The sequence below is a fragment of the Excalfactoria chinensis genome, chromosome 4, assembly GCF_039878825.1.
Source record: "Excalfactoria chinensis isolate bCotChi1 chromosome 4, bCotChi1.hap2, whole genome shotgun sequence".
Taxonomy (NCBI): Eukaryota; Metazoa; Chordata; class Aves; order Galliformes; family Phasianidae; genus Excalfactoria; species Excalfactoria chinensis.
Genome location: NC_092828.1, coordinates 12,064,066 through 12,089,867, shown reverse-complemented (window position 1 = coordinate 12,089,867; position 25,802 = coordinate 12,064,066). Strand labels below are relative to the sequence as shown.

Sequence of the window (25,802 nt, the reverse complement as noted above, 5' to 3'; positions counted from 1 at the left end):
TATGTTACTGATATCTGATGTTTCTCATCAATTTATTGTGACTGCTAACATTGCCAATATGACTGTAGGTATGTAACTTCCTTGCAACAGACCACTGAGAATCAAACAAACAAATCAGTCAATACACCAATTAATCATTTTTGAGATAAAAGTAGGAAGGTCTTATTGTTTTTATGTCTTGGTGAAATATTCTGAATGGAATACAAGGGAGTATCCCCCCCCGAAACAACAACCAGTAAACTGGTAATTATTAAGAGGGTAATTTCAGTTAGATAGAAGTATTGTTAACTGCAAGTAGTAAACTGAATCCTGAATGTGTTTTAAGTAAAAAAGCCACGTTCAGACCTCTGAGGAATCTCTTGTCTAATGAAAAAATAGAGATTTCTTTTTTATTATTGTTAATGTTGAGCTGTGTGTCAGTAATGCAACTGTGCATGGACTTTAGCATTTCAAGTGATCTTCAGGGACACAGACTCCTCTACCATATGGTAGCACTTCCAGCAATATTCATAAGGAAAAACATACAAGTTTGCAAAGCCTGTTCTTCCTCCCTCCCTTTCTTTCTGCCTAAAGACAGTGAGAAGGTAATATTGCTATAAAGATATATAATGAAGGAACACTAATGTAACAGGATCACAGTAAACTCCCTGCTAGTGATTATCAATGAGGAGGCGTTAATTTCCTCCATGTCAGCCAATAAATAGCTTGTGCTTCGTTGCCCTTTAAGGGAGAGAAGAATCAGATGCAAAAGTCGAATTTACAGTCCCACATAGGCAATACTAATACAGCCATGTCAGTGCCCAGTGGAAGTCAGGCATTTCAAGCATTAAGAATCACAAGTTACTGTAGGAAAATGGGCAAATCCTGCTCAGCTGGTGTGTACTGTCATTTTGATATGATATTCCATCTCAGTTTTATACACATCTGTCATTTGTATATGCTTGTTGGATATTTGTCAACAACATGGTCAACGTGGTCACCACTATATGGTCAATGTTTGTATGGTCAACAAAACAACTTTATATGTTTGGAAGATACAAAGAAAGAAAGCGACATAACTTGGAATGAATTTTAAACAATAATTAAAACCTCTAACAATTACTCCAACAAAACTACGTTAATATCTCTGTGTAACATTCATATTTATAGTAAAATAAACAGTGAAAAGATTAATTGGAGTGTATTCATTTTAGTTTTTATGTCCTTTCCTACATTAAAATAAATAAATAAAAATAAAATATAGCTTTTGAAAAGCATTGAAGGAACAACTCAGTTTTCCCAGGGCTTTAAATAAATTTTATTCACATACATCCAAAGCCATTCTCATGAACTGGTGAACAAGCACTTAGTGAAGAAAGAAACTTATTATGGACTTCTATTGTATTTTTTTCTGATAAACATGACAAATATGTACTCAAAGAAACTAGACCCAGACATTTCACATTTTCATACTTCCAATAAATTCAGCAGTTTTACAAATCCGGGTATTTTAATTAAAGCTTCTGCCTTTTAAAATTCTTTCAGTGACTGTAATACAAGAAATTATGTATAGTCTGTGGATTTCATGCACAGATTTCTTCTCGGTTGGTTTGTTTCTTTTTTTCGGTCCAATCATAAACTGACAAGATTTAATACATTTAAGGTGGTGCTTTACAGTCATTTATTTCATTGGTCAATTTTTAGTCTAAGTGAGATCACTTACGGTCAGTTGCAGTACGAATTATAACACTAAGTAGCTATGCACGTACAGGTAACAGTCTTTAGATTTTCACTGAATGTGCAGTCTTAAAAACATAAATTTTAGAGACGTTGTAATTATGAACTTCACAAAATTAAGAGGTTATTAAAGCTTGTGTATACAAGCTACAGTGCGTAAAGGAGCTATCAATCATACCATTTTTAACTGTATCGTAACAAACCATTTTTCCACGTTGAGGTTTTTAATATGAAAATCCTGTTGCTTTTACAGTAGTTTCTACAAAACGCCACGCAACCCTGGTCCTGACAGACATTCATGCCTATCAATTAAATCCATTACTGGAAGAATTTTGCCTACTATTTTCAATGCCTCTTAAAACTTGTACAAAAAAATATACATTTTCCTTAAAAAAGATCTAAAAACAGCTATGCAGCACTCCTAAAATATTCTGCAATAAATCTAGAAAAAGGAGTCCCGTCTTAAATTCTGTTCTCTCATACACGAACAATTTAAATTGAGACCAATACATGATGTCTGTCCACTTGACAGCAGAATTTGACTCAGTCTGCACTGCAAACAATATGGAAAGTATGAAAAATTATTTCACGAGTTTCACTTTGTCCTTTAAAACTTTAAATTTGGGATTGTTGTTCACTTTCTTATTAAATATAACTAGAATATCCTCTTCTGATTTGTGATGTTCACCAGCTACTGCATAGTACTGAGCTATAACCTGCACAAAGAAAGAGGAACAGCTTTGAGTTAGTAAAGATCTAGTTAAAGCAGTAATACAATCATGTTACTGTATTAAAAGTAGCACAGAATCTGTTATGCTATGAGCTTGCAGAACTTGCCTCTGTATTCTACTGAGTTCTAAAGAACGAGTCTAGTTCCAGTCATGTTCTGCTAAGAAGCGTCAAACATTTGTGACAGGAACAGGATTTTACAAGCTTCAGCACTACAGGAAAACAAAATTCAAGAGCAAAGAAGACTTATAACCTAAAAAAAAAGATGGTGCACTATACCTTTTTTCTTAGTTTTTTAATTGAAATTTCATTGTCTGGAGCCTGTTTCAGAACAGCTTTGATGGTTCCTTTCCAGTTGAATTTACCTAGAAAATAATTAGGCATATAAAACTGTAAGTATACCAGATCTTGTGGTAGGAACCTTCAACCTTCTTCTTTTAGAACCAGTTCAGCTGCCATCATGGCTCTCTGTAATCCTACTGACTCTACAACAGAAGAGTGTCTTAAGCATAAAGTCAGGTAGGCTGTTTCTGAATATTTTAATTGGATATCCATGAAGAACCATTGTGCGACATGAGCAGTTTAAGGTCAAGATGGCCTTCACTTAGCTTCTGTGTTTCAGCTATAAACCAGAAACCACTACATAATACACAATCTGCATTCCCCAAAGTTAGTGAAACACCTTGTCTTATCTAAGAACAAACCAAGTCAAACACAGATATAAACTCCAACTTATGATTCAATTAGAAAAAATGGTGATGTAAATGATAACACAGATACAAAGCTGCTATCATTTTTCCTCTATGCTGGCTCAGGTGTATGGCAGCAGGGAAGAAACCTAATGTGGTGAAACAAATGTGCCATATTCCTCACAGTCCAATGAAATTAAGTGTAGCTAGAGGCTGCCACCACAGAATTTACATAAGAAAGCAAAACTAGGTGTAAAGTGTAGGTGAATGTTATGATTGAGGCACAACTTACTTCATGGCTTGCTGCAAAAGCATCGTATTCTGCACGAGATCTTTTGTAGCACAGTTTTGTAACCATCTAAATTTTCCCCTTCAGAATATCTTTACCTTTTCCAAGAGTTTCTTCATCGCCATTGGTGTTCTCTGTTTCCATGTCTTCTGAAACGCTTTCAGTTTTCATTCTCTTTTTTGTGATACAGGGTTCCTCTAGAGGTGAAATACACACACAGAAAAAGTGATAAAACTAGAAGAAAAGTTCCATAGGGAGCAAATTTCTATTCTTGTAAACATGAGCTTCTATTTGTGAGGATGTTCACGTTCTGTAAGATCTGTGTTTTTAACATTCATTACTTTTACAAATTCCACTGAAGTAGATTATTGATCTTTTAGGCACTCACAACGGTCTGGAAACAATAATAAAGTAAGTAGGATAGATACCTTCTACATGTTTATGTTTGCGTTTCCTGACATTTGTTTCCTCTTCTATCTCATTCTGATGGCCATTTCCATTCATTTCAAATTCATTCTCCAAGCTCTCCTTCTGTTTTTTGGACTTCTTATTCTTTTTTGTTTCTGAGTTCACAGGCTGATTTTCTAATTTCAAATCTTTTTTCTCCTTCTTATTGTTCTTTTGTCTCTCTTCTTTTCGCTCTTTCTTACTCTTCCTCTGCTTGGTTTCACCATCTGTAACTTCATTTTCTTCTGCCATTGTTTTGTGCCCACTTCCTGCAGACTGTACTCCATCCTTCTGTTGTGGTTTGTCAGGTTCTTTTTTACCTGCCACCTTTTTTGAAAGACAGAGAATTACAATTTTGGTGTGCCTTTATTGATAATTCAGCTTTTCTCCACTAGACCATTTCTGATATACACCACTATCCTGAATTCAGCCAAGCTTATTACACAAGGTAACACCAGTAGTAAACTCTATGGCTTGATTTCTCTGTTAACTGCTATTAGCCTCATCATCACAGAAGAAATGTCATCATGCAGAAAAGTCTTTGGCTTGGTTTAATTTGTTTTGCTTTGTTTTACAGTATATTTTGCTCTATGTAATAAATGGTGTACTTGTTGCATGGATACATGGTTAAATACTCCATTCTCAAGGCATTGAAAATGCAGTATCAGAATTTCTAAGGGCTCAATTGATGTGAATGCCAGAAAACATAAACGTGATGAGACAAAACATTATGTACTTCCTAAACTGAAACACTGTACTTAGCAGGCAAAGACACGATTCTGAAACATTCTGCTATTAATAATTAGTCACATTATCGGAATACAAGGAAGGAATGTGCAGATTAGAGAAGAGTCTGTATAGAGTCTGTATTGTTTTTCAAGATACATTTGCTAAAATTAATCAAGCTACAGGTGACAAAAAGCTTCGATTTCTGCAGATAAACATTTTTTAATGCATTGCTGTTGTACAATGTTGTACCGGTAATTTAACTTACATCTCCAGTTGCTTCAGAAAAAATATCCCACACCTGATTTTGCAAAGTGCTGTCAGTAACTCTCAAACTGTTCTTCATCCAGTTCTGTGCAGGAAAGAAAACGAACACACTCCCAGTAACTTTACAAAGTGCACCTCCTTTTCCTTTTTTTTTCCCCTCACTACCATATACTTAGTTCTTACATTTAAGAATTTTGTTATTTTGCACGATGAAGATCTGGTTCCATGTTTATTCTCTACAAACCCCTTAAAACCCAACGCTAATTTGTTCTGTGTAGCATATTGTTAAAAGTCTATGCCGTGCCTGTCAACTGCATCACCAACAATAATCCAGATGAGATCAATTGTGTTAGCAACAGTAATTGGAGGATGGTTGGACTACATGATCTTGTAGGTCCTTTCCAACCTTGTGATTCTATGATTCAATATACAGAAAATGATATCCTCAAGCTTTTGAACAGAGCTAGTAAACCTTTTGATTGTTTGTATGAGCTAAAATATTAAGGGTCTGTTCTTTGTTTCACTACAAATAATCCTTTAGGGATACCTGGAAAGGCTTCACTGGTAAACCGGAATAATGTACTGCAAAAACTGTTGATCTTTCAACGCAAAATCTTACCAAAAAGAAGAAAGCTTCTTGAAAATGGACCTTCTCTTGCTTCCTTTAGAACATTTTTGTCAATTCTGTCAAACAAGTCTAACCTTCTGGCTGGCTCGCTGGCAACAATTTCACACCAGTTCTATTACATCCTACCTGAATCACCTAAAAGCAATCATGATTTTCCTTCAGCTTTACACACTGAGACACAAAATGAGGTGGAGGAGAGGCCAACTTGTAATTCTTTACATATACCACATAAAGCATTTGGAGTCTGCTGTGGCTGGGAAGCACAGCACAATCAAGTACTCTGTGTGGGAGGGGGACTCAGAATGATAATCAACAGGAAAACTCCCTATAACAAACAGTTTCTTGCATCTACCAGGCAAAACCTTAGCCACAGAAATAAAAGTTCGTTACAAATATGTCTAAGAATACGGACATCCAAAAGCAATTGCAAAAAGAAAAAAGGAAGTACTAAAAAAAGAACAAGCCTACACATCCAACCTTAATCCCTAAGTCTGGGAGGCAACTTTGTGAGTCTCTGGCCTAATGACTAATTAAAACTGCACTTAGACAAACTGCATTTAGACACCTTTTATGAAAGGAGAAATAATTCAGAAACACCTCCTATTTGAAACTTGGCCATGACATCATTCACTTCCTGATGCTCAAAATAAAACAATCTGTCCCACCTTTCTCGAAAGAGAAAAGTCTATTTTTAAAGTACAATTACAACGAAGCTCTTAAAACATACCTGAAATTTTACTTTTTTTCTTGGAATATTACCAAAGGAACGCATTTGCTCCAGAATGTTTCGCACCTTGGGGTTTATATTGGGTTTCTTCATTACTTCGTGAATTTTCTGAATGAAGAAAACCAGGATGAAACCAATGAAGAACAGCTTCAGTAACCCACAGTCAGTTCAACAACCAAGAGTTACTTATTATATCAGTCTACACCTTACCTGAAGCCACTCCTGTTGTTTAGCATCTCCTTTACTAGTTTTGGCTTCAAAATCTTTTCCACCGTACTTCTCATCTTCAGTTACGCACTTCACGTGGTCCTTATAGTCATCACCCCTGAACACAGATTTTCAACTGTAGTTCACTCAAGTTTTCAGTCCTCCAAACAGACTCAGTAACCAACAAATTGAAGTAATAGCATCTACTGTTTACACCTCGATACTTTCAACGCTTACATGATAAAAGTTCAACATGGTTAAAGTACCTCCTTGTAAGAGTGCTCACATTGAATGTGGATACACTAATGCAGCCAACATGTGAGGCCCCTCAAAAAGAGGTTGGATGGGATCCTGAGCAACCTGATGTGGTGCATGATCTAGCAGTTGGCAACCTTGCCCGTGGCAGGGGGGCAGGAACTGGATGATATTTAAGGTCCCTTCCAACCTAAGCTGTTCTATAACTGATTATTTGAGGATGAGCTTACTTTCTTGTGCAAATTCATACATCCACATTTAAAAAGCAGATACTAGCACTGCTGTCTTCTGAGTTAGAAGAAGTGGCCAATTCACAATTCTGGATGTTACTGCCAACCTCACATAATCTCTAGCAATGCCCAGAAGTGGCATCTAGCCTGCAGAACTGGTCTTAATGTATACACTCAGTACCAAAGACACCTTTGTCTACTGCTGATAGTCTTCCCAACAACAACATCAATGCTACCTGACACCTGTCAGACTGATAATGATGTTCAGGTGAGATCCCAGGAGGTGCACAAGGATGCTCTGGACAAGTGAGTGCAGTGCCACACCGTCCTGCCAGTGTAAGAGAACCTCCAAGCCCTCGTTCACACTTGGAATGATTAAGCCAGAAACAAACCTGTGTGCTTCTTAAGCAGAACCCTGAATTATTCAGGAACTGCCAAAGTTAACTCCCACATGCTGTAGGAAACCCTTTGGTTTGGGACAAGCACTGAGGAGCAAACAAGGCCACTTGCCATCATCCACCTACCAGAAGTCCTTGCCGCAGTCCATGCAAGAGAGGCACTCACAGTGTCTGCAAACGTTCACGTGCTTTTCAACCTGTGCTTTCTTCACGGATTCCCCGCACGCGTTGCACGTGAAGACGACCATAGCGGTGAGGGTCAGCAGCTGCTACGGGATGGGGCCGATCTCTTCCCTCCCCACAGAGCACAGCCCTGGCGAGACAAGGATCCCGCTGTCACCGTTTGAAAGAAGCATTCCAGCTCTTATTTCCCCCGTTTAACAGCCGTATAACCCGTTTAACTCCCCCTCACCGCACCCGCCGCCTCCAACCGCTGTCCGCTGCCACACGTGCGCCCGCCGCCCCGCTTCGGCTGCCGCTCTGCCCATGCGCCACTTCCGCCTGTCCGGGGCTGCAGCGGGAGCGGAAGCGGAAGGAGCAGCGCCGGAAGCGGCGGGTGGAGGCTGCGCGTGGGGCCGCTGCTGCTGGGATGGAGCTGCGAGGTGACCGCAGCCGGTAAGCGCTGGGCTGAGCTGGGCTGGCTTCTCTCCTTGGTCGTCCGTCAGGCTGTGCCTTCCTCGCTTTTCCTCTACTGCCCTTCCCATGCACCGCGCTTAGTTGGGTCTGAGGGGGATCCTGGAGCCTCGGTTTGCGCGTAAATAGCGGCTGTGGGGTTGGAGCTACCCTTGCTTGAGTAGCGCTGTGTGGGTGTCCTTCTAAAGGGAAACCGAGACATCTGGCTGCTGAGAAAGCCCGAATTCGTGTGTTGCTGAGGGCCTTGTGAAGCCCCCGCGGGGAGGCAAGCAAAAGGTGGGGTTAGTTTTATTTTAGAGCCTGGTAAAAGACAAAGTGGAGTTAGGGGATAAAAAAGTACAGCGCAATGCCCCTTGAATATGCCAGGAGGAAAGGAAACGTGTGGTAGTGGAGTCCGTTAAAATGGGGAACTGTAACCCTACATCAGAACTGCAAATGGGGATAACGGCACTCTTCTCATATTTAAGCATTATGATTTTTTTTTTCTGCTTCATTTGTGAATTAAAAGACTGGAACTTAACGCTGTCCGAAAATTCTGGATGTTCTGTTTATATTTCCCAGTGCGCAGGGCAGGAGTTCCATTGTTCTTCCAAAAGAGAAAACCAAAAGGAAGCGTAGAACTCAGTGTGGGTGCATTGCGTGGGGTTAATATCAGTTGCATTCTCTTCAGCATGTTCAAAAAGTGACTTTATGAGGCTCTACATTTTGTTAAAGAATTGCCATTCTAACTCGTCTATTAAACCAGATCTGTGAGAAACGTGCTTAGCTGCAACAGCAGTGAATGTGATGCAGACAGTGTTGATCTGGAGTTCTCCCTGCCCAGTTGAGAGGATGAAGCAGCTGAGGCTGTCCTCTACAAGTATTACTGTTTTACAGGTCTGGTATGATGATCTTGTTACAGTTGTTGGCAACACATTTCTCGTAGATATAGAGATCAGTACATTTGCAGCACTGCTGGAACATCTTTGCAGAAGCTTTTTGTTGTAAGAAGTACTTCACTAAAATCAATGTTTTCTGTAACTACTGCTGTATTTCTACTGGCGAGTGATACTAGGATTGATTTTTAAACAGAAATGTCTTCAGAGCTCACATAGCAAGTCTAAACTGGCGTTTCCTTCAGGAGATAAAGAATGGTAAAAATGTTCTCATGTTCTCAATTCATTTTGCGAGTTGAGATTTAAAATTCATTTGAGCATTTTATTTTGTTGTAGGTAATGTGACTTTCTAGCATGGACACTGTTGCTAGCCATAGTTGTCATCTACTCCAGCAGCTACACGAGCAGCGCATTCAGGGTCTTCTCTGTGACTGCATGTTGGTGGTGAAAGGCGTCTGCTTCAAAGCACACAAAAATGTGTTAGCTGCTTTTAGTCAATATTTCAGGTATGTGGCAGAAATTTCTTCTGTTTAAAACAAACAAACAAACAAAAAAGCCTAAATACTGTTGTTTGAGGTTTTACCTGAGAAGCGGTGAACCTACATCAAGTATTTTACCTTATTAAAAACAGAGACTGTCCTAGTTTAATTTCTGGATATGCATCGTAACTACTACAGTGTTTGAGTTTGGAGGTTTTTTTGTTCTTTATTTGCTTACTGTGCTTCATACAGCGGATTCTGGCATGAAATTCTGCAGTCAGTATTTCAGTATGCAAAGATAACTTTGTACATGGGATATAGCACTGAATGTGAGCTGTTGTCTATTTCTATTTGGTGGTGTCCGAAACAAAATTTGATTTCATAGGTAATACTGAACCTCTGCATAGAAGAAATTGTCAGAGAGACAAGGTGTGTTTTAAAGTATACAGGTAGCTCATAAAGCAACATCACTTTTTCTCCTCTATAGCCCACCCACTGTTGATCTCACATAGGAGATCCTTTCAGAGGATTCTGGATCACTAACTGTAGTGTTTACCGTACTTTATGAGCAAGCTGCTGGTAGATGTGGCAGGTTGTTTTTCTAGCCTTGCTTCTTGAAACATTTCAAAAGCTTGACTGCCAGTTTGTATGTAATGAGATTATTTTTATATTATGACCAAGGAGAAAAGAAGAGAGGCTTCTTTTTTTTTTCCCCTTCTGTGATGTTTGTAATGATGAGAAGGAATTGTGCTTAAAGATTGAATTTCTAAATTGTTAAAGGAGCTGGGTGTTCAATTCTTACTCAGTTCCTTAGGATATATGTGACTAATTCACTTAGACTCTCAACTCAGAACTACTTATTATAGTTTTGGTTTTAATTCACGTAATACCAGCTGGATTAATGAAAAAAGTGAGTGCTGACACATCAGATTAGCATGTAAATATGAGGATAGGATCTGCTGGATTCAAGGATGCATCCAAAACTGCTTTTCACTAAACCTCAACTTCATTTCGTGTAAGATTCACTGCTCATTGATGTTATGCCTAACAAGCCTAATTTGTGAGCTAGCCCAAAAAGATGATATATACTTCATCATTTACTGGGGGACTGTCAAGGTAGAGACTGGGGACTTTTAACAGAATATGTGGGGGTCCTGGCTGAGGCAGGGCCAAGCTGCTCAGATGCTTTCTGAATTGCTGTTTTATTTACTATGACCATCCTCTTGTCTACTTGCAGACAAAGGACTGACAAACCTTCTTTAGTAAGGTTCACTGATAATGGTTGATAGACAAACTTGATTGCCAGAAGAGAGTAATTTTGCTGACTTTGGGGTCTGCCTTATCCTTTTTACTGGTGAATTTCTCATGTCTTAATTGCTGCAATGGAAGGGAAAACACCATTCTGGGTCCATTGACTATTGCAAACAGTCCATAAGCACATCCCTGCACCAAATCTTTAAAGAGCATTGAGAGGAAACTGTGAGTATAGGATAAAAAGAATCTTCTGCTTTAATTTGTACTTTAAGTGTAATAGTATAGGGATAATAGCATGAAACAAATACTTGAACAGTTTTGAGAAGTTCATCTGCAAAACCACAACAGATTTGCTAAGACCATATAGCACAAGTTTTTTATTCATACCAGGCTGTTTGTTTGAGGTGTCTGTGCGTGTGTATGTAATTTTTCTTTTTCCTACAAAAATGCTGTGAATTATTTGTGTGTTTGAACATTTGCCTTATTTTACCAGGACCCTTTTTCAGAATTCTTCAGGCCAGAAGAATGATGTCTTTCATTTGGACATTAAAAATGTAGGTGGGATAGGCCAGATCTTGGACTTCATGTATACCTCCCATCTGGATCTTAGTCAGGACAATGTACAAGCTATGCTGGATATTGCACAGTGTCTACAAGTGCAAAATGTGCTGAATATCTGCCACACCTTTTTAAAATCTTCTTCAGCCATAGAACAATCAACCAATATGCCTTGTAATAGTGTATTTTCCCTGCAGAATAGTTTGACTGCAGATACTGGTTGTACCAATGACAGTTATGGAACAAACTTATTACAAGAATGTTCATCCGACACACAAGCTAACAAAGTCTTGGCTGACCACCATTCCCACACATCACAGTCTGTTAATCTTCACACACCTTCAAGTGATATACAGAAGCAGTCCCACAACTCCTTAGATGGCAACTGTACAGAACTTCCCTTTAAACAACCAAATTACTATTACAAACTGCGCAACTTTTACAGCAAACAGTTCTATAAACAAAACGCTAGCTCTAATAATGAGAGGGTAGCGGAACAGTCCTTTTCTTACAATACATCTACAGAAATAAACACGGTACAGAGTAATTCTTGTCCTGTCAGTCACCCTGAATGTATTCTGGAAACGTCTGAACATTTACCGTCAAACTTTCTGGTTCAGCCTTTGAATCAAGTCACTCCAGAGCAAGATGCAGAAAGCATGCTGTTGCAGCCCACCAAACAGATGAGGCTGAAAAAGGCAATACACCTCAAAAAGTTGAATTTTCTAAGGTCTCAGAAATCTGCAGAGCAGCCCCCGGAGCCTAAAGGAGATGACAGTAGAATAACACAAGTAAATGAATCTGTGAATGAAAGTACCATGGATGTGACGGATGTCAGAGTTGCTGAAGAAAAAGAAGCTGATGACTCGGTGAATTCTGAGAATTTTGAACAAACTGTTGAAAGTGAAAGATCTCAAGGTCCTTTGGAACAAGAAGGACAGTCGCAGACTGCTCAGTCACAAAGGCAATATACTTGTGAATTATGTGGGAAGGCTTTCAAACATCCAAGCAATCTGGAGCTCCATAAAAGGTCTCATACAGGTACAGTTACCAATAACTTAGTCTGCAGACCAAATATTTGGATAGAGGAGAATGTCTTGTATCTCTTGAATCAGAAATGTTGGTTTAGGGTATGTTTTCAAAGGGTTTGTTTGTTTTAATTTTTATTTTCAATGAATAATTGTATAGTAATAAAGACTGTAAGACTGAGTCTAGTTCAGTTTAGAGTTTTTATTGTATTGAAGATTCCTGCCTCATGTTTGTTTACAGGGCTCTTTTTCAAGGAGCGTTGTGTATTATTTTAATGAAAATATCATTTTTGCCATTACTTTAAAAGAGTCAGGTTGTCCAGAAGTCTTAAGGCAGAACACAACAAAAGTGCACGTGAGTAGAAGAAAACGTCATAAGAGTTCTAGGAAACTGCAGTTCTTTCTTCAGTGTCATTTATTCATTGTAAAAGAAAACTTAGCAGAGCTTGGTAGTCATTTCTTTTTTATCTGTATAATATATTCTTTCATATTTATCTAAAAAATGATAATCCTGTATCAAATAAGCTGCAGAATGAAAGGAAATTTTGAACTTGTTTTGTTTTAAGTACTTATAGGTAATATTATTTTATACAAATATATTTTATATATTTTATATAGATATAAGTATGTTTTTATTTTAGTGAAAAACAAGACTGAGTCTAATTTCAAATTAATTAGTTTGTTTGTTCAGTTGAATTAGCATATTCTATTTTATTTCTACAACTGGGAATGCTTTTTAAAGGCCATTTTAAAAGATATCATAGCTAGTCAAGTAATGCCATTGATTCCACATCCTTGAGATGGCATTGTTCTCAGTCAGTACTGTCAAATACTTTTTGCCCTTTGGTTTCCCCATATTAAATACACAAATGAATCTCTCTAGGTCTTGTCAGATAAACATCTCTTTGCAAATGAGCATGGAAGGTTCTGCTACCTTGACAGTAAATGAGTCCCTCTTAGGAGACACTAATTGCTTTTATTAATTAATCCTGAGTACCATGAATTTATTTATCCATGTTATTAGTAGAAAAGAAAGTCAGAACCTGAAAATATGAACACTTTCCATTGGTCTTTTGAAGTTTTTATTCAGTGTCTTTGAGTGCATCTGCATGTGTATATTATTAGTAATACTTCAATATTGTTCTCTCATGAAACTGTTGCATGTGTTTTATCTCCATCCTCTCTTTCTTCATCTTGTATTTTGAATCTATTGTTGAATTTAAACTGGCATTACCAAGTATATTTTAAAGTCTTATAAATTTCAGGAGAATAGGTGGTCAGATAGAAGATAGAGCATCTAGAGGAGTCCCAACTGAGGGAGAGACTCTGAAGTTGGTAAAATGTGAGTTTTTGCTAGAGAATAAATGTGGGAGAGAGACTGCAACTGTGAGAAATGTGTTATAATTTGCTCTTAGATATCTTAATGTTGGGAAGAATCTAGATTTTGTGAATTCTGGTGTCCATTAGACTTCTTGATTGTTTTAAGAGCGCATTGCTTGTACAACTGACTTGTGTTATTGTTTGTTTCTGAGTCTGGTAAACTATATAATTTGAGAAGGTGTAAAGTTAACTTTGATCCTTGTGTACTGCATTGTAACTTAAATGTTAAGGGAATGGACTGGGTACTAAACTTGATATAGAATCACTTCAGGGTTCCTGATAGAAATGTTTCAAAACTTTTGTTTCTGTAGACACAACTGCATATCAGTGAAGCAGAGTCTATTGGATTTGACTTGTCTGAATCTTGTAATGTGTTTTAATTAGTATGACTTCTGTGGTAGAACTACATGTCTCTCACATTCCTTACCTAACTAGTGGAAAAAAAAGCTCCTAACCTATGTGTTCTGTTCAGGAACACTGCTGCTGTCGTTCTACTATGGAGCTCTGATCTCACTGCTGTGCACTTTATCATTATTTCACATTGCAGTGTTGAACAAGAAGGATATAACAGAAGATTAAAAACAGGAAGCAGTTCAAGGGTTAAGAAATCTCCTGGATGTTTGTTTAAGCAGTCACAGTTGTAGTTCAGTTGCTTTCCTCCCTCTCCCCAAGTTTCTCTCCTGCTGTTGATTCATCATTGGTCTTTGGGGAGATAAGTGTTGGTCTCAGATTTTTGCAGGTTTTTAGTTCAGAGTTTAATGACAGACACAATAGTTCAGGTTAGAAGAATCCTCCTGGAAGTCATCTGATCCAAATGCTCTGCTCAAAGCAGGTGAAATTAGGTTAGGTTGTTTTATTCAAGACCTTGCTAGTCAAGTTTATAGTATCTTCACAGGCAGAGATTTCTGCAGCCTCTCCAGGAAAGTGGTGCCAGTGTTCACCACCCTATGGAGTAAAGAATCTTTTCCTGTATCTGATAATCTAACTCATCTCTGTTGCCCTGTGTCTTACCACTAAAAGTATCTGGTTTCATCAGTCCTCCTATTAGATGACTGTAGACAGCAGTAAGATTTCCTGTTTGCCTTCTCCACATGCGGTCTCAGCAGCAACAAGCAGAGGAGAATCATCTTCAGCTTATTAGCTGCCCTCCTGGTAACACAGCCTAGGAAGCCAGTATCCACACATTACCTGGGAGATGCTACAGCACTCAGTAATCTAGCATTGCTGCTAGCATTTGTTCTTGCAGTAGGTGCCTGATGTGCCTGGTTGTTTGGAGTTTTATGCAGGTATAGAAATGTTCCCTGAAAACTGGCTGGATGTTTCTTTAACAAACCATCCCTTTTTGTTCTATCTTTATCATGGGAAAAAGAAAACTATTCATTTCTTTGAAACAAAGCGAGTGTGCATCAGTACATTCCTAATGGAACTGTATACAGACTACAACAATTACTTTGAGGAATTTGAGTCTTTTACTCCTACCTTATCCCTTCCAGTTGTTTTTTTTTTTAGGGTGGATTTCTGTTCAGATAATAATCTTTGAGTCAACAGTAACTTTTTTTTAATAGGTTCTTTCTGCAGGAATTTTCACTAATGTTTTTCGTGTTCCTTTCCAAATTACCTCAGTGCTTTTATGGCTGTCAGAAGCCCTCCAAATTGCCAGAGTTCTGACACCCTGTTGATTTCATTTATATTAGTTTAGTCAGTATGAGAATTTCTGTTCATTTGTATATTTAGAGTCATAATAAAATCAAGGCTCTCTGCTATTTATTGTTGAGTTATTGGTTTATTTTATAATACGCTTGGATAAAAGCTCTCTTGAAACTTTCTGTTCTTCAGTAAGTAGGAAAGTTTTTCATGTAACTAGAAGACTGCTGCCTGTCTGTGAGGCAATATAACTATGTTTGCTCTGTGATTTTAAATCTGAGGCAATTGCATTTGGTCCTTGATACTGAAATGGTATCACATGTGTTTGGCAGCAGTGATGGAAAGTAGAACCTCAGCACCTGGATACTGCAGATGGTACTTGTAACACTTCTGGGGATGGAGGACGAATCACAGTGCAGAAAGTACTTATTGGAAAATAAGACTGCAAATGGCCAAGAGGTGTTCTGGAAAATATGGAGAATGCGTATTAAAATACACAAATAAAAATGTATAGACTGATTTCCTTCTGGAAATACCTAAAGTTTGGCACAGTCACAATTCTAGATGGAACATCAACTTATTTTCAAATACCAGAGTGGGTAGTTTTAAGAATACAAGTTTTAGATACACAACTTCAGAAATATTAAGTTAATGATCAAGTACTCTTACACAAGCTGAAAGGCAAATATACATTTGAGGTCAGTGAATGTCTGTGTGCTGATTGGAGATGTAAGGTACTCAATGAGAAGAGAAAACCGAATCCTTCTAAATTGGCTTCTCTGTGTTCTGTATTCCTTTTAAAGAGAGGGCCTTTGAGTGTACGGATAGAAGGACTGGTGCACTTTCCATGGCCATTGTTGTAGTAGAAATCTGTTCTGACGGTATGGTACTCCTTTCATCTGGAAAAAAGATATTAACAAATATATACAAAACACTCCCGTTCATATCAGAACTCTTCTATTTGATTTGAAATATAAATTCTGTTTCTAAGATGCCTGCCTTAAAAAGCTCCATGGTAAACGCTGTACTTCCTTCTTCAATTTCCCCTTAATTATATGGGTAAGTGTCCTTTGGGGGATATTTTTACTTGGACGTTAATCACTTTAAAAGGAAGTGTACAGATTTGAAGCATTTGTGTTCTGCTGCAGCTATTAGAAGTTCTGTGTTCTGTTTCTTCTTTTAGGTGAAAAACCTTTTGAATGTAACATTTGTGGGAAACACTTCTCACAGGTGGGAATATTTTATATTATAGTACTTACACTTGAAAATTAAATGCATCCGTGTTCTGGTCCTAAACAATAAACCTGGTTTTGTGTCTGTAGATTAGATACTTTTTGCTCAGACAGACTTCAGAGATAAAATATTTTAACATCTTATCATAACATGTTAAGTGTTTTAGATGTCTTTGATGCATTTTGTACCTTTGATTCTGTCTGCTCTCAGTTGATACCTGTTAAGTATTTTATCTTCAAATGAAGATTTATCTGTATGGAGCCACAGCCTATTTGAAATAAGTGAGAACTTTTGTTCTCAGATTGTGCTGTTGCCTTATGTTTAGGAATCGGCTCTGAGTAGCATTTTTACATAAGTGTCTAGAAAACATGAATATTTCATATAATACGTTGTATGCACAATGCAATTTAATCTTCATATGTGACCTAAATTAAGCACATTTTTCTGAATCATCTAGAAAAATGAGTGTCTCTATCATTGGGCTCCATTTTCTTCTATAAATAAATACAGCACAGTCTATCTGAAGTTAAAAAACTCGGAACTTTTAACAAAATTCTCATGAAATTCCCTGCTTACACACAGGGCCTACACTATAGTTGTCTTATCTTGCCCTGCAATGCTTGTTTACTGTTCTGAGTACAACATATTTCTGTTTCTAGAGATAAATTGCCCAGTTGTCTTGTGCTTCCAATATTTTCACTTCTTTTCTGTTTTCTTATTTGGAATATTGATGCTGAGCTATGGAAGACAGTGTACTTTTATTCTGAGATTGCATCATAATTATCACATTTGATATTTTCTAGGAGTCCTGGTTTAAGGATTAGACTTGTGGGGTCTTTAGTCACCCACCCACGTGTGCTTTCCTTCTCTGACTCCATTTTTGCAGCTGATCAGGAGGCTTCTTTGATCCATGTATCTGATGCAGTTGCAGTCTGGTCAGGAACTAAATATTCACTGCATCCAGTGAGCAAGCTATTATCGAGCTATTCTGATCAAATCTGGGTCTGCTTGTTAGCCAGAAACAAATTACCTTTTCATGCATTTTAATGGCTGAACAGTCACTTGTTAAAAGAAAAAAAAAATAAAAAATGGGTATTCACAAATTCCTTTAAAAGCACTTCTGGCAAACATGGTGGTTTCCTGTACTGTAGATCTTTACCTTGGGGAAAGAGGGAATGAAAAAGCTTCACATACGCAGTGTATATGGCAGACTGTAAGGCAACAGACATTTTTCCTCTTTAATTTAGAACAGAAATTTCTGCCTCTTAATTAAATGCTTTTATAGGACTTCCCTACCCTTTCTGTTACTATACTGGAAGATACACTGGAATCCATAAACTTCAGAGTATGAGCCATAGCTTTTAGTCTGTGTGTTACTCTAGTTGTTGTAATAGGAGCTTGCATACTTCGAGGTGCTTGCTTCTGAATCATGCAAATAAGCAAGACCAAAATAAGATTTGAGGATAATTACTGTCTATTTTTTTGCTGAAAAGGCCACCTCTGATCTTGTTCTCTGTTCAACTTCTCAGGCTGCAAACACAGAAATAGTAACGCTTTCTTTATTTAAGCTTTCACGTTCTGGGCTTTGGAGACAATGCAGTTCTTGTGTTTGGTATGCCAGCTCCTGTTTAATTTAGCTGGAATGATGTTCCAGTTGGTGGAATGTGAAACAGAAACTGAAGAAAGCAAGGAAAATTAAAACTGCAGCTCTTAATGTGGAATAAGCACAAATAATTTTTTGAGAGACGGGGTTCTTTTGAACAACCAGGCCTGCATCTTTCCCTACTAGTAAGCAACATGTTGCAATGTGGTCCTCCTCTTCCTCGTGATCCTCGTGATCTTACTTCCTCACTGCCTCCTGCAAAGCTCCTTTTGGGAGCTGAGAGGCGTCAGTTCCTTCTCTTTAAAAGCATGCCACTTGCAAATAGAGCAAGTCTAGTGTATCCTCTCCAGTCTCTGAACTTATGAGGAAGTAAGATGATTACTCTAAACGTTTTCTTTCACTGAAATCCTCACAGAAGTTCCCTTACACCTTTTCATTTGGATGGCATATTGCGCTTTAGCTAAGGTTGTATTCAGTCTTACAGGTTTAGGAAGAAGACGAGGTACTAATTCTTTATTACTTTTTTGTATTGTCTTGGAGCAGTGAATAACAAACTTCCTCTTTAGCAAGTGATACAGCATTACCATTAAGAAATAGATCTGCTTGCTGCTGTCTGTTGAATACTTATATTCTGGACCTAAATGTCTGTTGCACTTCATACTCAGACTCTCTCCTAATCCAGAATATCACATGCATTTGTCATGTGTTGTTTGATGGCATGGATAAAGGTTAGGATTCTGTCTCTTGCATGCTGCTCTCAAAAGCACCTCTGCAAAAAATCCTCAGTCTTTGCAGAGTACAAACTACTTCTTGGAGAAGTCAGTTCAATCCGTTATCTCCTACAGAAATAGGCAACCAATGCTGCTCTGTTTCCATTTCAATATCTGCCTGATAGGGTTAAAGAACGTTTTCTCAGGGTGTGCATTCATTCTTTTAGTATTGTCTTGCATGTGTGTCTACAGTATTTCTGTTTTGTACATCATAAGCTGCGATTAGAGAGATTGATTGTTAAAGGTAATTTATATTCCAACTCTAAAGGAGTAGGAAGAAATTATTGAGGTTCACGTTTTTGTTGGCTTGCTGTGACTGAGGAGGATTGTGTTAATCTCCTCATTCCCATTTTTCTTTCTGATAGAAACACCCCTTTCATGTACTTGGATAAAACAGTCCCTGGAAGTGTGCACACATTTTTTTTTCTGAAGCATCTGCAGCTCTGCTATGGAGACAAGCTGTATCTTGTTCCTTGAGCACTGAACTCTTGATGGATTAACCACTCAGAATCACTAAAGAAATAAGGTGGCATTAGTGATGTGGTTTTGTCCAATTGTCATTAGCTGGCTTGCCTGCAAACTGCTGTGATTTTTACAGGATTGAGGGACGAAAAACATATAATGAAAATTAGTTACCCATAATCTTATTTGTTCATTTCTATACATCCTGTTCCATTTGCTTCTAGTGCAGGTAAATATTTATGGCTTTGGAGCTCTTAAGTCTTTTATGGATAGGAAAGTGCTTACTCCTTTTCTTTACCTCCTGCTAGGCAAATTCAGGCATCCTGTTATAACAGCGTTTTGTTTGTAGGTCAGGGAAAATGAGACAAACATAAGCCATATTACTAGTAAATTTTCTTCTTGATTGCTGTCTAGTTAGTATCATTTTTATTTATAGTTGGATCTGTTTTCCTGAATGTTAGGTTCCAGGCTCTTTTTCTCTGTTCGTGTCAGTGTATAATTGCGTACATAAGCAATTTGGACTATTAGTACATGGTAATCTAAACTCACTTTTGGACTTTCTACATGCCTTGTAGTCTTAATTGTCTCAGAGTTAGAAATAAAAAGCTTGTCTCGTAGTTAATGTAATTCTCTTTTATCTAAATAGACCAACAGAATAGTTGAAGTTAAATGCTGAATTACTGTCCCTTCAGGCAGGTAATCTCCAGACTCATTTACGTCGACATTCTGGTGAAAAGCCTTACATCTGTGAGATCTGTGGGAAAAGGTGAGTGGAATTGGTAATTCCAGTAAAGTCACCATGTTAAAACTTGTTTGTGTTTTCTTTAGTTGTTGGGATAAAGGAAGGGCCAAGAGCTGCTGCTAAGACGTTGGGTTTATTTACTAAATTATATAAGCCACTTGTTGCAGGTCTCATTAGTAAGATAAGCATGTCACTACATATACGGTCTGTGGCCTTACACAATTTATGTTGTCATCTTTAGTTAAGGATTTATATACTGTTGTGTGTATTTTGAACAGTCTGACACACAGTAAATCATGCCTTTCTATACCTTAACCTCAATTTCTGTTTTCATTACTTGACCATATCGTTTCCATTTTTATTCCGCTATGTGAGACTTGCACAGTGTGGGACCTTGACAGATTTAAGCAATGTATTAAATGTTTATTCCTTCTGCTAACAGGTGGAAAACAACACTGATTTAGGAATGTTATTAGTACTTTAGACTATGTTAAGTGGAGCAAATTAATAACGTTTATACCACCATAAAACCCCCAGGTTTGGGGTTTTTTTCTTTCTTCAAGCATAAATTTAAGTAGGCATTGCCAAATTCAAAATGTTTGTTTGAAATATATTAATTTGGGCATCTGTGGTTTAGATTTTTTTTTTTTTCTTCAGAACACCATAAATTTATTATATTTGATTCCCATATGATACTCAGTTTAGGAGAATAAAGGATCTTGTAAACCCAGTTACACAATGTATATATTCTGTTACAGATTTGCTGCTTCTGGTGATGTTCAGCGTCACATTATCATTCATTCTGGAGAAAAGCCTCATCTGTGTGATATCTGTGGCAGAGGTAGGTAAGAACTGAAGCTTGTGCCTCTTAAGGTCTTTTGATTGAAATGTGAGGAGTCATTTGAGACTGTCTGTCGTATTTTTCTAGGATTCAGTAACTTCAGTAATTTAAAGGAGCACAAAAAGACTCATACGGCAGATAAAGTGTTCACCTGTGATGAATGTGGGAAATCGTTCAACATGCAACGAAAATTAGTAAAGCACAGAATTAGACATACCGGAGAGAGACCGTACAGCTGTTCAGCATGTGGTAAGATTTACTGCGCGTAGGCTGGGTATATCTTAGTTTTTCAAATAAGAAATGTTTGCAGTGTCAACAGAATAGCAACTAAAATGATTGTAAATTGAAATACCACGTGGCAGAAATTTCTAACAAAATCTTCTGTCTTGCATCTCCCATAGTAAATCTTCTGGTGCACTGAACTGTTGCAACTACCGTAAGTTCAAAAGTGAATTTCAGTTGAAGGATGCAGAAAAGAAATAGGGAATCAACATGTGTGTGCTTGCCATAGAAATACTGATACTGCCTGCTTCAAAAATGTGTTAATTTTCTAAGTGAAAGCTTGGTTTGGCATCACTTGGCTATCACTGGAATCTTCCTTCCTTTCTCTCTTTTTTTTTTGGCCTTTTGAATGCTGTTGAGGTTTAACTGGTGTCAATCATAGAATTGATAGTAACATTTTGCAACTTTGCTTCGACTTCTGGGATAAAATCCAAACTTGATCAAAGCCTCACACCAGAGAACATCCATTTTCAAAATCGGCTGGCTAGATTTTACTTCCAAATGGTTTGAGAATTGCTCTTTAATTGGTGATTCATCCTAGTATAACACGGTTCAGAGATATTGCAGTCTGTCCGTATCTCATATATTACTTAGCATCTTGCAGGCTACTTACTTTTCTGCCCCTAAGTGCTATATTAATATAATTTCTTCCATGTTCTGAGGAATCAGCTTTGGAGGAAGGTACTTACCGTATGATAATGTCTAACTGTGGTATGTTTTATTGGTGATGTCCTGAGGCAGCAACAAAAGCTGTAATTATTAGATCTTGCATCAGCGGGAGGAAATACAGACGTGCAGGATGTGAAAGAATAAACAAAGCTTTGTTTTGCTATTATTTAAGTCGATTTATTTTCCTCTTGTCTCCTAGTTGTTTTTTGATCATTTTTCTGTTTTAGCCAGGTAATCTTTTTCTGAGAGCAAGAAATGCACAAAGCAGGTCTGATCAAGGGTTATGAAATCATTTACAGAAGCAAAAATGCACATGTACTGTTCCAGTAATTTGTAATCTTAACTTTACTGCTTCATGGCTCTTCTGGAGGAAAAAAAAGAAAAGAAAGCAGTAGAAAAGCAGTAAAAGTATGCCAAAAACAGACTGCAGTTTCACTGGGCTTTCAAATAACACAATTGATTTTGGTTGGTATCTGTCCATTCAAAACAAAGTAATCTTTAACCAAGGTGAAATGAGAAAATCACAAGGAGGTACCAGGTTATTTTTATTCTTCCAAAGAACATGAGATGTCTGAATCATATTCTGGAAATTAATGCTTCCTCATTCTGTTCTGCTTGTACACTTTGCCTTGGTTCACCCTTGGTCTTTTTTGTTTTTAATTACAACATGGTAATTGAGTTATTTGAGCCTGTGGTTCTTAACACAGGCAAACAGTTTGCTATTTTATTGTACTTTATTATTTACAGCAATTAAAAGTAGTTTTGATGCATTCTTTGTGTAAAGAAAAGAAATGGACTACTGCATTATGCTGGCTCACAGTTAACAATAAAGCTGACTTTATGAGCATTTTAGCAATAGTTGCTCTCTAATGAACAAATCGTTACTTCCTATGATGTAGTTCTAGCTGGAAAAATATAATTAGAAGAATGCTGCTTTACCAGGCAGAGGAATCCTATTGATCTTCATTTTATAGTTCTTTTTTCCCCACCTTAATGATTGAAACAGATTGAGAATGCTCACAGTTCTCAAATATTAATGGATATTCCTTTCTCTGGAGACAAAAACTAAAGCACTGGAAACAAGAGACAGAAAATCAGTTTGAGGAGAAGAAACAAGTAATTGATTTGTAAAAATAGAAGAAACCCTAAATAAAAGTATCGCAACTGGGGTGTATCATAACTCATCACTTGATACTTTCTCTAATTAGAGCTTTTTTATGTACTTGTATTAAGAACAAAATCATAATGTTATCTCTTCTGTCTTGTAGGGAAATGTTTTGCAGGCTCTGGTGACCTGCGTAGACACGTGCGGACGCATACAGGAGAAAAGCCCTATACCTGTGAAACTTGTAACAAATGCTTCACTCGCTCTGCTGTTTTACGGAGGCACAAAAAAATGCATTGCAAAGCCAGCGATGAAGGTCCAAACTCGCTAGATGAATTTACTCAAGGGATTGAAACGTCTGATCTAGACAAATCGCAGAGCTCTGACTCTTTTGGCCAAGAAATGTCTGTCACGTTGTTACCGGTGTCAGTTAAATTTCCCATTCGTCCAACTGCGAATTCAACTGAATTTGGCAGTTCTGCAGATTCTTACTGTAAGCTGCGATCGATGATTCAACATCATGACTCAGCGAACCAACAGAAATTGAATGTGGATTCAGCTAAACTCCCAAAAGCTCAGACGCAGCAAACTCCACCACCACCACCATATGCTTATGCAGATGTAGATGGATCTTCCGCAGAAGAAACGTTAGAGTCTGATAATATTTCCATGATTCGTTCCTCTATGGTCAGTTTGGACAGTCATTGTAATGATCCACTAGGCAGTCGAACAGCATCTGTTGCATACAAGAATACTGAAGGACCGTTCTTCTCTAGCATGACACTCTGGGGTTTAGCTATGAAGACTTTGCAGAATGAAAGTGAATTGGAACAGTGAAGGGTCAAACAACTACATCAAAATTTCTTAAAGGCATTTCATGCAATAGATAAGTCTATATAATGATTGCACTGCAGCGTAAGGAAGTCTAAGCTAGTTTTTAAACCCACTAGCTTGAGTACTGGTAGAAATCAAGGTATGTGCCCAGAATCTAGAGTAGGCTGCCTTTACACTGCTGCTCAGCAAAGTTCAATTCTAGTTTTAAGGATCTTTGTTCTTCTGTGACTACACTATGTAGCTGATGTACTAAAATTTACTATTTAACTATTTCTTTAAATCTGATAATTTAAGGAGGAGAGGAGGGGCTAATGTCTAATTTCATTATATGAGTACAGTTCAAATGCAGGCCATCAGAATGATGTGAGGATATACGTAGGTTGCTCCCAAAGTAATGCCTCCTCTTAATTACCATGGAAACTGCAACAGGCATGAAGAGCACAAGTCTACTATATGATAGAGCGAGCAAACAAATTCCCAGCTACTAAAGACTTTTTGTTTTAGTATTGGCTGCGCATTTTTGCAAGTAATGAACAGAACCTGCATGTCTCACTTTCAAAAACAATAAAAATGTCTGTGTGGATGTCTGGAACGTGGCCTGTCTTTCACATCACTGTTGCCACAGCTGAAATACACCACTCGCTGCTTCACTGTGCTCACATCCACTGTTTGGTTTCCATGTATGTTCATCAATTGTCACCAAATGGAAATGGGTTTAATTTTTTCCTCATGGAGGAAGTTGGCGGCACACCTTCGCTTCATATACACTTCCATGTCAGACGCCATTTTGCTGCCATTTGTCACATGGCAACAAAATGTAATGGAATATTGGTGTGAAGATTCAACCCCTGCTGCCATACTGCTGTCATCTGACATCAGAAGGCTGGTTTCATAAAGCAGGAGGCATTACTTTCGGAGCGACCCTTGTAGATGTGACAGGTGGAAAATGTCGATCAAATCCCCTGTGAACTTGGGTTTGAAAAGTGGTTTTCTTACCAGTAGGACCATCAGTTTACATGACTTGAGTATTGTGATATTAAAATTAAATGTTAAATACTGGATAATATTTGTGACAGTGCAAAGTAACTGTATATCTAGAAACTTTATTTTTTTTACAATAAAGCCTTTTTTAGTATTTTATAAACTATTTTGCATAGAAGATTATTTGTACAATGAAGATCAAGATCAGGAGATGCTAACTTAATTTGAATAAAGGGGAGATGTTTTATGTTGTACCTTAGTTGCTCACTGTGTTTCATCTTTTTATACAAGCTTTACAATAACATAATTCCATCTGTCCTAAGTATCTTTACGATGCTGATGGGAATATAAAATAAGTGCAGTCAGTGCACCAGTAAATTGCCTTGCATTTCAGTGAATTTGTGTAAAACATCTGCTAATTAATGGAATGAAAGATAAAAGCTTTGCTTACAGGCCTTCACTGCTTTGCTGCTTTGTATGGTTGCGTTCATTTTCAGTACAGATCTGCATTTTTTGGCTGCTTGTCCCTGCTGGATTAAATTCTTCCAGTCTGTCCAAGTTTTAGCATCATGCTGTCAGGCTTTACAGTAAAACATAATTTAGGTATTGCAGTTTCTGAAAGGAAAATATCTCTGTACTAACCTATTTTCTGAAGTTCATTCATAGGCTGGAAAGTCTGTTTGAAGTACGTACCCGTCATTTCCTAAAAGGAGCCTCAATGTTTACCGCTAGCAAGACAGCTGTAAGTACTGGATCTCTAGTATTATGTGGGTGCACTGCAAGACTTCGGAATTGCACTTGCATGAAATATGGTCCAACATTTATTGGAGCTACAAAATCACACCAATTCCAAACAGCTGGTTACAAATCTTGCTTATGAAAGAGTTTTGTAGGCTGAAAAGTAAATTTGAGCGTTTTTGCGTCAGCTGAAGTGATATTGCCACTAATTTAATAACATCACAGTTCTTCTGCTGGAAAAAGAGAAGTTTTTGTAAAACCAATAGCTGGAACTTTCTAGTAGTTTGTATATAATGTCTCATTTTTCTGCTGTTAGAAAAGATGTTGTTAATGGTCCACAGGAAAAGCTTCAAATCTAGCTTCAAATAAAGATTCAAATCTAT

General features: G+C 37.6%; 2 protein-coding genes across 5 annotated transcripts; one reads left to right on the top strand and one right to left on the bottom strand.

The window, feature by feature from the left end:
• Positions 1-1,277: 1,277 nt before the first annotated feature.
• LYAR (Ly1 antibody reactive) lies at positions 1,278-7,842 on the bottom strand. 3 transcript variants are annotated; one of them, XM_072335670.1, is made up of 9 exons: positions 7,726-7,842; positions 7,435-7,621; positions 6,429-6,543; positions 6,219-6,326; positions 4,865-4,948; positions 3,852-4,197; positions 3,522-3,620; positions 2,725-2,810; positions 1,278-2,432 (listed from the first exon to the last, which is right to left on the bottom strand). In XM_072335670.1, exons 2-9 carry the CDS (start codon positions 7,554-7,556, stop codon positions 2,298-2,300), a joined length of 1,095 nt encoding a protein of 364 aa, XP_072191771.1. In that variant the 5' UTR covers positions 7,557-7,621; positions 7,726-7,842; the 3' UTR covers positions 1,278-2,297. The 3 variants fall into 3 exon arrangements, with proteins under 3 accessions (XP_072191771.1, XP_072191773.1, XP_072191772.1); XM_072335672.1 differs by having other exon boundaries at positions 7,764-7,826; XM_072335671.1 differs by having other exon boundaries at positions 7,721-7,811.
• Positions 7,839-25,802, top strand: ZBTB49 (zinc finger and BTB domain containing 49). 2 transcript variants are annotated; one of them, XM_072335668.1, is made up of 8 exons: positions 7,839-7,923; positions 9,153-9,322; positions 11,043-12,148; positions 16,343-16,389; positions 19,920-19,993; positions 20,728-20,810; positions 20,898-21,059; positions 23,030-25,802. In XM_072335668.1, the coding sequence occupies exons 2-8, from the start codon at positions 9,171-9,173 to the stop codon at positions 23,701-23,703; spliced, it is 2,298 nt and encodes a 765-aa protein (XP_072191769.1). In that variant the 5' UTR covers positions 7,839-7,923; positions 9,153-9,170; the 3' UTR covers positions 23,704-25,802. The 2 variants fall into 2 exon arrangements, with proteins under 2 accessions (XP_072191769.1, XP_072191770.1); XM_072335669.1 differs by lacking the exon at positions 7,839-7,923 and adding an exon at positions 8,091-8,217 and having other exon boundaries at positions 23,030-24,933.

Coding starts and splice junctions, on each gene's coding strand:
- ZBTB49 (XM_072335668.1), top strand. CDS start 9,171: ATGGACACTGTTGCTAGCCATAGTTGTCATCTACTCCAGCAGCTACAC. Junction 16,390..19,919: donor GTGGGAAACACTTCTCACAG/GTGGGAATATTT, acceptor CTGTCCCTTCAG/GCAGGTAATCTCCAGACTCA. Junction 19,994..20,727: donor TGTGAGATCTGTGGGAAAAG/GTGAGTGGAATT, acceptor ATTCTGTTACAG/ATTTGCTGCTTCTGGTGATG.
- LYAR (XM_072335670.1), bottom strand. CDS start 7,556: ATGGTCGTCTTCACGTGCAACGCGTGCGGGGAATCCGTGAAGAAAGCA. Junction 4,198..4,864: donor TTTCTGAAGCAACTGGAGAT/GTAAGTTAAATT, acceptor CTTTCAAAAAAG/GTGGCAGGTAAAAAAGAACC. Junction 2,811..3,521: donor TGAAGAAACTCTTGGAAAAG/GTAAAGATATTC, acceptor ATTATTTTCTAG/GTAAATTCAACTGGAAAGGA.